Below are 12,397 nucleotides of genomic sequence, written 5' to 3' on the forward strand. Positions count from 1 at the left end.
TCTTCATCTAAATCCTTCCATTTTTGAAGTGTGATTGGCACTATATCTCTAACAGTAGCCCCGCAGGAATTTCGAAACTTTGTAACCACGTCAAGTGGTTCTTCAGGAAACCCCTCTGCATTTAGTTTTGTTACATACATAACTGCACCTTCTTTCATCTGATTTGGACCTCGTCGCCCTCGTTTCCGCTTATGTGAAACGGATGATTCAGGCATCGGAGCATCCTCCGTGTTTCGTGTAGAAGATGCATCCTCTTTCTTCTCTTCATTTGAAATCTATATAGTGAAAAAATTAATGGCCTTTCATATATGAACATTATTTTACAATATAGTCGGCATATTTCTATTTACCTCTTCATCGTTGGGAATATAGTCGGCATCAAGCTCATCTGATATTTTTTCTTCCTTGGAGGTATAGGAGTACAAGGATTGTCGTCACTAGAACTATCCTCCCCGCTCCCTTCACCGGAGCTGCTCGTTGTCTGCCATTCAAGTTTGGTCGTGTCTTCATCAACTTTGTTAGACGCACCGGTGCAGACCACATCCATACTAGGCTGCTCGTTGTCTGCCATTCAAGCTGGTTCCATCGATAAAGGGATATACTGTTAGTCTGATATACTGGTTCCATCAATAAGGGAACTTGGAGAAAAGGTGATTCAAAAGAAATCGAGCCCAAACCCCCCTACGGGGCAGGATCGGGTCGGGAAGCAAGCTCGCAGATAGAAGGGCACTTTCCAATGCAGTTAGACAGAGAAGGCATGGCTGTGATGTTATAATGCTGAAGGAACCCAAGAAGAGATTATGCCATATAGTCTACCACCTCTCGTTATTTGTGGGCTTCACCGAGGGCGGGAAACATTTGGTGACATCAAACGACCTTCGGGCTGGGGACGTCTGCGAGCTTGTTAAGGGGCCAGACGATGGTGAGCCGGTGTACTCTGTCCGGATGTGTGGTCACAAAATTTAAAGCCGCCCCGGCTTCATCTTTGCGCTTCTCTTCTCTTATGTCGGCTACAAGATCACTTAGCACCCCACCTAAGAGAAGAGAAGCACACACATGAAGCCGGGGCAGCTTTTTATTTTGTGACCACACATCCGGACATAGTACACCGGCTCAACATTGTTTGGCCTCTTAACAAGCTCGCAGACGTCTTCAGCCCGAAGGTCGTTTGCTATCACCAAATGTTTCCAGCCATCGGTGAAGACCACAAATAACGGGAGGTGGTAGACTACAGGGCTTAATCTCTTCTTGGGGTCCTTCAGCATTATAACATCACAGCCATGCTGAAGGACCCCAAGAAGAGATTAAGCCCTGTAGGACCCCAAGAAGAGATTAAGCCCTGTAGTCTACCACCTCCCGTTATTTGTGGGCTTCACCGAGGGCGGGAAACATTTGGTGACATCAAACGACCTTCGGGTTGGGGACATCTGTGAGCTTGTTAAGGGGCCAGACGATGGTGAGCCGGTGTACTCTGTCCGGATGTGTGGTCACAAAATTTAAAGCCGCCCCGGCTTCATCTGTGCGCTTCTCTTCTCTTATGTCGGCTACTAAGATCACTTAGCACCCCACCTAAGAGAAGAGAAGCACACACATGCAGCCGGGGCAGCTTTAAATTTTGTGACCACACATCCGGACATAGTACACCGGCTCACCATCGTCTGGCCCCTTAACAAGCTCGCAGACGTCTTCAACCCGAAGGTCGTTTGCTATCACCAAATGTTTCCAGCCATCGGTGAAGCCCACAAATAACGGGAGGTGGTAGACTACAGGACTTAATCTCTTCTTGGGGTCCGCCGATTCAGGCATTCCGCCGATGCCATTCTCCATATAAGTCCCAAACAGAGAATAGGGATGAGGTAGTCAAGATTGTAGGCGCTAGTGCTCAACTACTAGCATCTATAGATATGGACACAAGTCCAAATTTGGTGCTACTCGGCACCATCGATATCACTAGAAAAAAATACATCAAAGAGATCCACTTCCCAATAGTACTCGAAGATAGTTCATTGACTTGACACTCTCTAAGAGGTTCATACAAAATACATTCTCTCTAAGAGTGAAACCTACGATACTCATATCGTGTTGTTTAGGACTAAACATCAACAACCACTTGACTGGTCGCTATCATACTCAATTCCAAAATATTTTTCCAATATGTCGACTTGAGTAAGGAGATCTGGGCTTGGGAGTTCCTCCAAATCATCTGCAGCTTCATCATCTTCAGCATATTGCAGGGCTTCATCTTGAATAATTTTAGCCCTCTTGGAGTCAGCATACTTTTTGATGGACAGAGCACACTTCTCAAGCATGTCGCATACATCTCCAATTTGAAACAAAGTGGTCTTAAGTGTGTACACTGATTCCGGTTCACTAGTATCCACAACCCCATCAGTCACTAGACTGCGAATGATGTCAACATGTGTCTCGATGACTCGAACTGAGCTCTCAACCATGTCAAGTGGCTCTTTTTCCATCTCTAAAACTGAAAATGGCCAAGTCTCACAATCAAAATTGAGATCGCAACAAAGGCAGGGATCAGAGGGAAAACAAGGATGTGGCTTATAGGGCAAAAAGAGGGGTCCAAATAACATTGTCATGGCTATGAACAAGTCAAAGATGGGAGATAAGAACAAGTCTTATAACATAGGGTTGGGAAGCAAAGATAGGTAGTCAAAAAACTAAGAAGGGAGATAAGAACACGTCTTATAACATAGGGAGATAATAACATTGCCATGGCTATGTACTTCCATGATGTATGTGGCCATAAGCACTAAAAATAGACTTGTTGCCCCAATCACTATGGAGATTTTCTACCAAGAAGGGGTCCTAGTAGTTGCATCAACTATCCATGACAAAATTCTTCATAAGCATAATGACCAACATTTAATCACAAGGGATACAAGCTACTAAAGCAAAAATGGTGACCTTAACAAAATATGTAAGTGAAAACACCAACAATATAAGCATAATGACCAACATTAACAATATAAGATTAACAATAATTAATCTAAGCACTGATAATTAATCTAATGTACACTATCTGCAATGTAGTGCACCATGATCAAGGAGTGCACTGAGGAATCAAGGCATGACTAGCAGAAACAAGTAATCAAGGCATGAATTTGTAACAAGTAATCAAGGCATGATCAAGGAGTGCACCGAGGAATCAAGGCATGACTAGCAAAAACAAGTAATCAAGGCATGAATTTGTAACAAGTAATTAAGGCATGATCAAGGAGTGCACCGAGGGCTCGGAGATGGGCACGGCGGCGCACTCGGCGCTCGGGCTCGGCGGCGCTCGGGCTCGGGGACGGGGACGGCGGCGCTTGGCCTCGGGGACGGGGACAGAGGCGCTCGGGCTCGGAGATGGAGACGGTGACGCTCGGGCTCGGAGATGGAGACGGCGACGCTCGGGCTCGGAGATGGGGACGGGGACGGCGGAGTTGGGCTCGGGGACGGCGGAGTTGGGCTCGGGGACGGCGCGGCCTGGCGGGCGCCCAGCTCGGAGACGGTGGCGCTTGGGCTCGGGCTCGGCGACGGCGTGGCGGGCGCTCACGGCTCGGAGACGGGGACGGGAACGGCGGCGCAGCAGCCTGGCGGCGTAGTATCAGCTCCGGGCGAAACCTAAACCCTAAGCCACCGTACCGAGGCTTTTATATAGTAAACACATCACAGGCGGATTTTTAGAAAAACCGCTTGTGATGTATAACATCACAAGCACTTTTCTATTTCGACCGCCTGTGATATGTAAACTTCACAGGCGGTCCAAATAGAAAACCGCTTGTGATGTTATACATCACAAGCGGTTTTTCTAAAAATCCGCCTGTGATGTGTATGTAGTATAAAAGGCTCGGTTCCAGCGCAGGAACCCTAACTTCCGGAGCCCGACACGCCGCTAGGCTGCGCACTACTGTAGCGGCGGCGGATTTTTTTGATCTACGGGGAGAAGGTTTTGTTTTTGATTTTCGGGCTTGATTTCAAGAGTTTATGCATATATATGATCTCCGTTTGTTTTCTTTCTCATTTTGATACGATTTTTTGCCTCGATTTTGTAATATAGACCGGAATTGAAGAAAAACTCAGGAATTCCAAGATTTGGACTTGTAGTTGATCTAATTTAAAGATTTTTTTAAAGAGTTGTCTCACCTCAAGGTACCTATATTGCTGCAATCTTGTTTAATTTTCATGCACATTAATTCGTTCATGATTTAGGGATTAAATTCAATTAATTAGGGATATTTTAAAATTTTTTTGTCTCATGTGCTAGGTACATCTCGATATGATCTTGTTTCACTTTCATGAACATTTATTTTTTCATGTTACATCTCGATATTGACGTTAATCAATATAGGGATAGGTAATGGACCGAGGTTGGATGTACAATGTGCCAAGACCACATCCGTCGTACATTCGAAATTTGAGAAGCTTTATTGAAGCGGCCAACAAGCACGCGAATTTGCGAAAGAGCAAGGAGATATTATGTCCGTGCATCGATTGTGATAATAAGATAGCTTGGAGAGATATAGGAGTAATCCAATCACATCTGCTAAAAATAGGGTTTAAAAACAATTACACGATATGGTCAGAACATGGTGAGTTGGATCCGTGTGAAGTGCCTGGTAATGACGAGAGAGTTGTCGGAATTTTAGATCTTAAAGTTGATGGTAAAGTGGATAATGTGGATGCTAATCAAGATTTTGAAGAATTTGATTGTGAAGAGATGTTGCGCCATATGGAACCAGAAATGTTAAGTTCTGTGGGATCGCAGAAAGGGCTATCTAAAATGGAGGGACCGGAAAGTGCCTCAAAAGAACCTTTATATGATGAATCAAAGGGTTGTGACAAAGAGTTTACTACACTGCATACAGTTCTAGAACTTCTGAAGTTGAAGGCTAGCGCCGGATGGTCTGATACTAGCTTCACAGATCTTTTGAATTTTCTGTCTCAATTACTACCAAAACCCAACAAACTACCAACAAGCACTTATAAAGCGAAGAAGCTTATATCTCCCATAGCTCTGGGTGTGCAAAAAATTCATGCATGTCCGAACCATTGTATTCTGTATCGTGGCGATTTTGAGAACGCATCAAGATGCCCAGTTTGCAATGTCAGTCGATACAAGAAGAGCTACAATCAAGACTGTGTAAAAAAATTCCCGAAGAAAAATAAAAACAAGAAATCCACTATTGGACCTGAAAGTGACGATGGCACTTTTGATGACATGGATGGGAAAAAGAAGTCAAAGAACCCAGCTTTGGTGATGTGGTATCTTCCAGTAATTGATCGCTTAAAACGTTTGTTCTCAAACCCTAGGGAGGCTGAGCTTATGCGTTGGCATGCTGAAAATCGCAAGCAGAATAACAAACAGATTCGACACCCTGCTGATGCATCACAATGGAAAAATTTCGATCTTATGTATCCTGAGTTTGCCAAAGAAACCAGAAATGTAAGATTTGCTTTGGGTACAGACGGAATGAATCCATTTGGTGAAAAAAGAAGTGTACATAGCACCTGGCCCGTGACTTTAACGATGTACAACCTTCCATCATGGCTGTGTCACAAAAGAAAGTATATTATGTTGACTATTCTTATTCAAGGTCCGAAATCAGCTGGTGTTGATATTGATGTGTTCCTAGAACCTCTTATGGAAGATATGACAAAGCTCTGGAATGAAGGAGTTAGAATATGGGATGAGTATTGCCGTGAGTATTTCAACTTAAGAGCAATTATATTTGTTACCATCCATGATTCTCCCGGTGGCGCCACACTATCAGGGCAAAAGACTAAAGGAAAGAATGGTTGTGTAGTGTGCGTCGATGGAACTGCTTCCATGTACCTTAAATCATCCAAGAAGTTGGTGTTCATGGGACACAGACGGTTCTTGATGAAGCAGCATAAGTACCGAAAGATGAAAGAGGAATTTAACAATCAACTGGAAAGTGAAGGTGCACCAAAGCCTTATAGTGGGAAACTTGTTTTTGAAATTGTAAAGAACATTCATGTTGTATTCGGAAAGGGAAAAAACAAAGGAGAAAAGAGAAAGAGAACTGACCCTTCAACTTACACAACTTTCAAGAAGTAATCAATATTTTTCAAGTACCTCCCATACTGGAAGGATATGGAAATTTGCCACAGCATTGATTTGATGCATGTAACAAAAAATGTTTTTGACAGCATCATTGGAACCTTGCTGGGCATGCCGAGTAAGACAAAAGACGGACTTAAATCACGCAATGATCTAGTAGATCTTCAAATCAGACCGGAACTTCATCCAGTGGATAGTGGCAAAGGGAAGCCTTACCTCCCCCCAGCTAGCTACAACTTGTCAGTTGAGGAGAGAACAAAGATTTGCAAATGTTTGCGTGGGGTCAAAGTGCCCACAGGTTTCTCATCCAATATCAGCAGACTAGTCAGGATGAAGGACTTGTCTCTATTTGGCTACAACTCTCATGACTGCCATGTGATGATGACGGTGTTCCTCCCAATTGCGGTAAGAGCCCTCGAAACAGAGCATGTCAAAGTTGTCATCACACGCTTGTGTTACTTTTTCAATGTGGTTTCACAAAAAGTAATAGCTTTAGAAGACTTGGACTATCTAAAGGCATACATCATCGAGACTATGTGCAAGCTTGAAATGTGTTTTCCTCCATCATTTTTTGGTATGCAAGTACACCTAATCATACATCTCGTGGATCAGATAAAAATATTAGGGCCACTATATTTACATCATATGTTTCAGTTGGAGCGATACCTGGGAGTATTAAAAGGTTATGTGCGAAATCGCGCTCACCCAGAGGGTTCAATCATGGAGGGATACACTACAGAAGAAGTGATTGAGAGCTGTATAGATTACATCAGTGACGGAACAATGATAGGTGTGCCTGTACCTAAACATGAGGGTAAACTATGTGGGAGAGGGAGAATGGGCAAGAAAACTTTTCGCGTTGAGGATTACAAGCTAGTACATTGTGCTCATGGTAGTGTACTACAACATCTCACGATAGCCGAGCCTTACATAGAGGAACACCTGAATGAGCTTCGTAAAGAAAATCAGAACCGCACAGAGGACTGGATCATGAGGGAGCACAAACATCGTTTCAGCGAATGGTTAATGGACAAAAACATCCCATTCGGAGACTCTTCGGATGAGAAAACAATGAAGAATTTGGCTTCTGGGCCATCGTGTTTTGTGACATCATGGCAAGCATATGACATCAATGGGTACACATTCTACACTAAATCAAAAGACATGAAAAGTGTTGCACAAAATAGCGGTGTTCGTATCGATGCTTTTGACCTACATGGACAGAAGACCACATATTTTGGATTCATAGAGGAAATATGGGAACTTGATTATGGCCCAAGCATGAAAATACCCTTATTTAAGTGCCAATGGGTACAACATCCCGTGGGGGTGATAGTGGATAACTACGGACTCACACTGGTGGACTTAAAGAAAGTAGGATATAAAGATGACCCGTGGGTTCTCGCCGAATGTGTTGCACAAGTGTTCTATGTACTCGATCCAGCAGATGAGAAGATGCATGTAGTTATTTCTGGAAAGCAAAAAATTGTCGGAGTTGAGAATGTGGGAGACCAAGATGAGGAATACAATAAGTATGAAGATATGTTCGTCTTTAACGGTCCAGAGAGAATCAAGCGTGTGGAAAAGAAAATTGATAAGAACTTAAAGCCATACATGCGGAAAAATGGTAGTTCATGAAAAATTGTATGAATCAAATTGTATTTGTTATCATGTATGATCGACTATGAATTGTGGTTGCCAATTAATTTAAAATCTCTCTAATTATCTATGTGTGCTATTATAATTCATTTAAATTGTATTTGCATATTATTGTTAAAAATTAAATATTAATTCATTTAAATTGTATTTGCATATTTCTGTTAAAAATTAAAATTATTTTCATATTTAAATTGTATTTTTCATATTTTTACAATCACAGGCGGTTTTGTCTTAGGGTCCGCTTGTGAAAATGATAGAGCATCACAGGCGGTCCTAAACAAAAACCGCTTGTGATACTATTACATCACAGGCGTACTGAACCGCCTGAGACATCACAGGCGGTTTTCTAACCGAACCGCCTGTGATGTAAAAATCCTACCGCTTGTATAGAGCCAAATTGTACTAGTGACTGCAGGGAGTACTCTATTTTAATTAATACCAAGTGCATGTGTGATCAAGACTTACAGCTCCTATATTTCTTATGTAGGAGTACGTGCTTGAAGTTTAGTTATATGTTGTCTTTAATCAAACTCCCTGAATACAGGATAGAATATATAGAAGAAAAACATATATATGGAAGTAACTTGGCAACAAACCAATATACACATTAATTTCATGCAATCTTCCACACAAGTAGTAGTGATGAAACAACTAATCGGTTTCGTCCATGTCAAATATACCTTATCACATAGTATACCAGGCACCAAATTTGATTAATTAATCCCTGTGAACAATAGTGTGAAAAGTAGAAAAGTGGCGGCCGCTATGGACACAATGCAGAGAACACCTTTAAGTTCAAAACCAAATGACAGAAAAAGGTTTAAACAAAGAGCAGCTTTACTTTAAACTCCTACCTGTGACCATCATGAGGTAGCAGTGTGCTTCTACAATTCCGATGAAGAATAGCAGATGATGAACATGCCTGTGGATTGGTCATCGCCTGTTCCTCCATCGTCCTAGCTATAGCTAGCATTTGCTCAGACTCAACCATGCATCTCCAAAATATTTTTCTTGATAGGACATTGCCCCAGCCCCTAGCTAGAGAGTACTACGACAAGCCACTGTCATTGCAACCGCTAGTGGACGAAGAATGGAATCCAGGAATCATGTTCATTGGCCAACTTGAACCGCCATTGCCAGTACCACCACCGTTGCTGCCAGTTCCACCAGCACTCCCATCCCAGACACCGTGTGATCCTGATCCGTGGCGTAGAGGTACCATGTACTGCTTCTGTAAGCTCATATCTTCTCCTTTACTATCCCCCATCTTCTTTGATGACCCTTCCTGCCTTCCCGTGGTAGCACTGGTCGTCGTGGTCTGTCCTGAATTGAACGCCACCGCAGCTGAGCCGCTGCCTCCTCGGTTAGCTTCCAAACCGAATTGGTACGTCGGCGGCTGCGACAGATCCAGTATTCCCCCAGTCATGAATGGGAACTGCTGCTGCTGCTGTCGCACTCTCCACTGCTCTAGAGATGCACCTATGGTGGTGCCGCCGCCGCTTGCCACCGGAAACTGATCCACCGTGTCCAGGTGCTGCATGCCGACTAGCGGCAGTCCGGCGGAGAAAGCTAGACCTAGGTTGGGCCCTGACGGGTGCATGGAGCCCAAGAACGGCAAGTGGTGAGAGAAAGAGCTGAGACCCGGAGTAATGATCGCACCGGTAGTGCCTGGGGTGGTGGACGGTGTAGCTGATGGACCACCCAGTAGCCTTCCTGAGGGAGACATCTTTGAGGAGGAAGACCCAGCAGAGGAGGATGAGGACTTGGACGAACGCTTGTTGCGACGGCAGCCTCCACCTACGGGGACGTTGCGAAGGGATCCGCCGCGCGTCCAGTAGCGGCGGCACGTCTTGCAGAAGTGGCGGGGCTGGGAGAGGGAGTAGTTGTTGTAGTAGCAGAACTTGGTGTTGGTGGATTCGCAACGCGGGCACTTGAGCGCTGGCTCCGGATGCGGCATCCGCGCCAGCCGCGCGCGCTCCGCCATTGAGTTGGGCCTCGCGTGCGCAGCCACGGCGGCATTAGCCATTGATGAGCTTCTAGGCAACCCACCTTGCTCCGGAGCCGCCGATGTAGCTGCCGCCGGACCCAGGGGCAGCAACGGTGCATCAGCTCCCCCATTCGCCCTCGGCTGCTGACCTTGCTGCTGCTACACATATGCACACAAGCATGTTAGATGTTATATATCAAAAGAGAAGGAAAAGAAAGCCAGAGAATTGCCAATGAATATTCATGGAGATGAGAATATGTTTGTGCCGAAGTTCTTTAATTAATTCGCCATGAAAAAGAACAAGTGTATGGACGGATCAAGATTCAAGGTAGCTAGCTAGATCAATGACCTTATTAAGCATAAAGGGAGATGCAGAGAGAAGCTCATATGCAGTACCTGGTTATTCCAATTAGGTGGATGTGGATCTAGGTAGACCTGCACTGAAGGTGAAGGGAAGACCATGGAGGCGTTGCTGAGATATACTTCTCTCTCTTCACTCCTTCTAGCTAGTCAGCTTTCCGGCTGCTTTGAATTCTGCTCTTTTCTTTATGATTTGCACTTTCTTTGCTGCGCATTTGTGTTTGGAAAGAAAAGGAAGCATGCGAGAAGAAAGAGGTGGAGTCCTCTGGCAAGCTCGGAGGTGGTGGAGAATCACATCCCACCAAGTCGAAGGCGAGAGTAGACAGCAATGAGAGAGAGGATATGAAGGACGAGAGAGAAAGGAGAAAGTTAGGAAAGAGAAAGGAAGGACAAAAGCATGAAATTATCTGCTCCTTTTCAGAGTATATGCTGTGTTTTAAATTTCTAGAATTTACTTTCTTGTGTGGGTTCTACCTCAGAATGAGAGAGATGTGTGTGAGAGAGAGAGCTTAAAAGTTCCTTAATAGCTAAGACTGGCCTGCTTTAGCAAGATGCTAAGTGAAAGCACCTGAAGCAATGCCAAACGATAGTTTTATAGAATCATGCACTTTACAATGTTAGAAGTTGATGTGTGCATTAATTATGTCGCTGTGAATTGATTTAAATAAGCATAAATAATAGTGCTGTACTTTTTACCTTTGAGTTGTATATGTAATGCTGTATATATCATTGATTGTTGGCTGCACACATAGAGCATGCACTCTTAAGAGAGAGAGAGAGAGAAATTAACATTTGAAATAAGAGCAACTGCAGTAGTTCTCTAAAAGACTTACTAAATCAATAATTTAGGTTATTAACATGAAAACTATTCTCCAACAGTTCTCTAAATAAACTTTCTAAATTTAACAACTTGTCATCTAACCTCATTTTCTCTCTACATTTGGCAATCATTTAACAACTCCCTAAACAAAAATGTTGACTGTATTATATAGTTTTTGTGACTTATTTTTTATGTGGATAGATACAAAACAAAATTACAACCTATATTTAGAGAACTATTGGAGAACTCACATTTTTTACTCCAAAAGCCATTTAGCAATTTCTTAAATATGTGATTTAGAGAGCTAAAATTTACATAACTATTGGAGTTGCTCTAAGCATCATATCGTCATCGAGTTTCCACATAGAATCACTATTCATGTATTCATTTTCTTCTCTAAAAACACTTTTAGACACATAACCGCTTATTGGGAGAACCAAAAGCAGGCAGAGAAGCTCTACTCCAAATAGTTCTAACTTGATGTATATGAGCCCGGCCCTCTATTTGAAACTACATAACTTAATGGTTTTCAAGCGTTTATCTAACAATATATTACTGTAATAATTAATATACATGTTTTTGACACAAGATTAATGCTAGTAGATTCATCGTTAGAAAATTACTTACTTATGGTCTCTATTTATATTTACCAAAGTAATTTAAAAATTGCACTGCACCACAAGTCCACACCACACCACATACACAAAAGCACGCATGCTGCAGGTAGGGTTGTAAACAGTTGAGAAAATCTGGTTCCGCTCCGCACATATTTACCCCCGCTCAAATTCGTATTTATTGGACAAATATGAAAGAAAAAAAATAAAACAGAACAAAAAAACATTAAGCCACATCCCAATTGTTTTGGTTTATCACATATTAATATGGACTTACACAATATTATTCAAATATGACATATCCCCTTTTGACGTTATTAGCCGGCCCACTGCCCTGTCGACATATGGTGTATATTTTCGATTGCAAAATTATAGGATGACAAGGACATAGAGAGCTAGGAAGGCTAGGAGTAGGATAATAAACAGAACAAATATATTAACAGTGACCCAAATGTCATGGGTGACTATATAGAACTTTGAGCTGTAGTTGTAGAATATTGTATTCAGCTTGAGGGTACTGTGTTTTCTGTTGTTGACATTTATGAACTAGCAGTAGTGTGCTTGTGCAATTGTGTGTATCTACTTAATCAATTACATATTGTCATTGACTTGTTATATGTTTTTATAGACCTAATCTATCGTTATGTACTTATATTACCCATATTAATTAATATATGATTATCATACGGTTGTTGTTCATTGATGAGATTGTGTATGATATATGGATAGTGTTTTTTGTTTTATCTTGCCGATTTCTTCTGTCACCGGTGTATTTTCGTTCGGATTAGTTCGTTTTCCGTCATCCCGTGTTCGATCATGTTTATGACATTTCCAATAATCGTGAATCCGTTTTCGAATTAAAATGTAGTAAA

General features: G+C 42.6%; 1 protein-coding gene across 3 annotated transcripts; it reads right to left on the reverse strand.

Annotated features, from left to right (window-relative positions):
- Positions 1 to 8,378: 8,378 nt before the first annotated feature.
- On the reverse strand, positions 8,379 to 10,451 carry LOC100501071 (DOF30 transcription factor). Of its 3 annotated transcripts, none has more exons than XM_008648559.4 (2): positions 10,128 to 10,451; positions 8,379 to 9,890 (listed from the first exon to the last, which is right to left on the reverse strand). In XM_008648559.4, exons 1-2 carry the CDS (start codon positions 10,191 to 10,193, stop codon positions 8,793 to 8,795), a joined length of 1,164 nt encoding a protein of 387 aa, XP_008646781.1. In that variant the 5' UTR covers positions 10,194 to 10,451; the 3' UTR covers positions 8,379 to 8,792. The 3 variants fall into 3 exon arrangements, with proteins under 3 accessions (XP_008646781.1, XP_008646787.1, NP_001182831.1); XM_008648565.4 differs by having other exon boundaries at positions 8,379 to 9,887; positions 10,128 to 10,449; NM_001195902.1 differs by lacking the exon at positions 10,128 to 10,451 and having other exon boundaries at positions 8,509 to 10,049.
- Positions 10,452 to 12,397: the final 1,946 nt, after the last annotated feature.

This window comes from Zea mays, chromosome 1, assembly GCF_902167145.1.
Source record: "Zea mays cultivar B73 chromosome 1, Zm-B73-REFERENCE-NAM-5.0, whole genome shotgun sequence".
NCBI lineage: Eukaryota > Viridiplantae > Streptophyta > Magnoliopsida > Poales > Poaceae > Zea > Zea mays.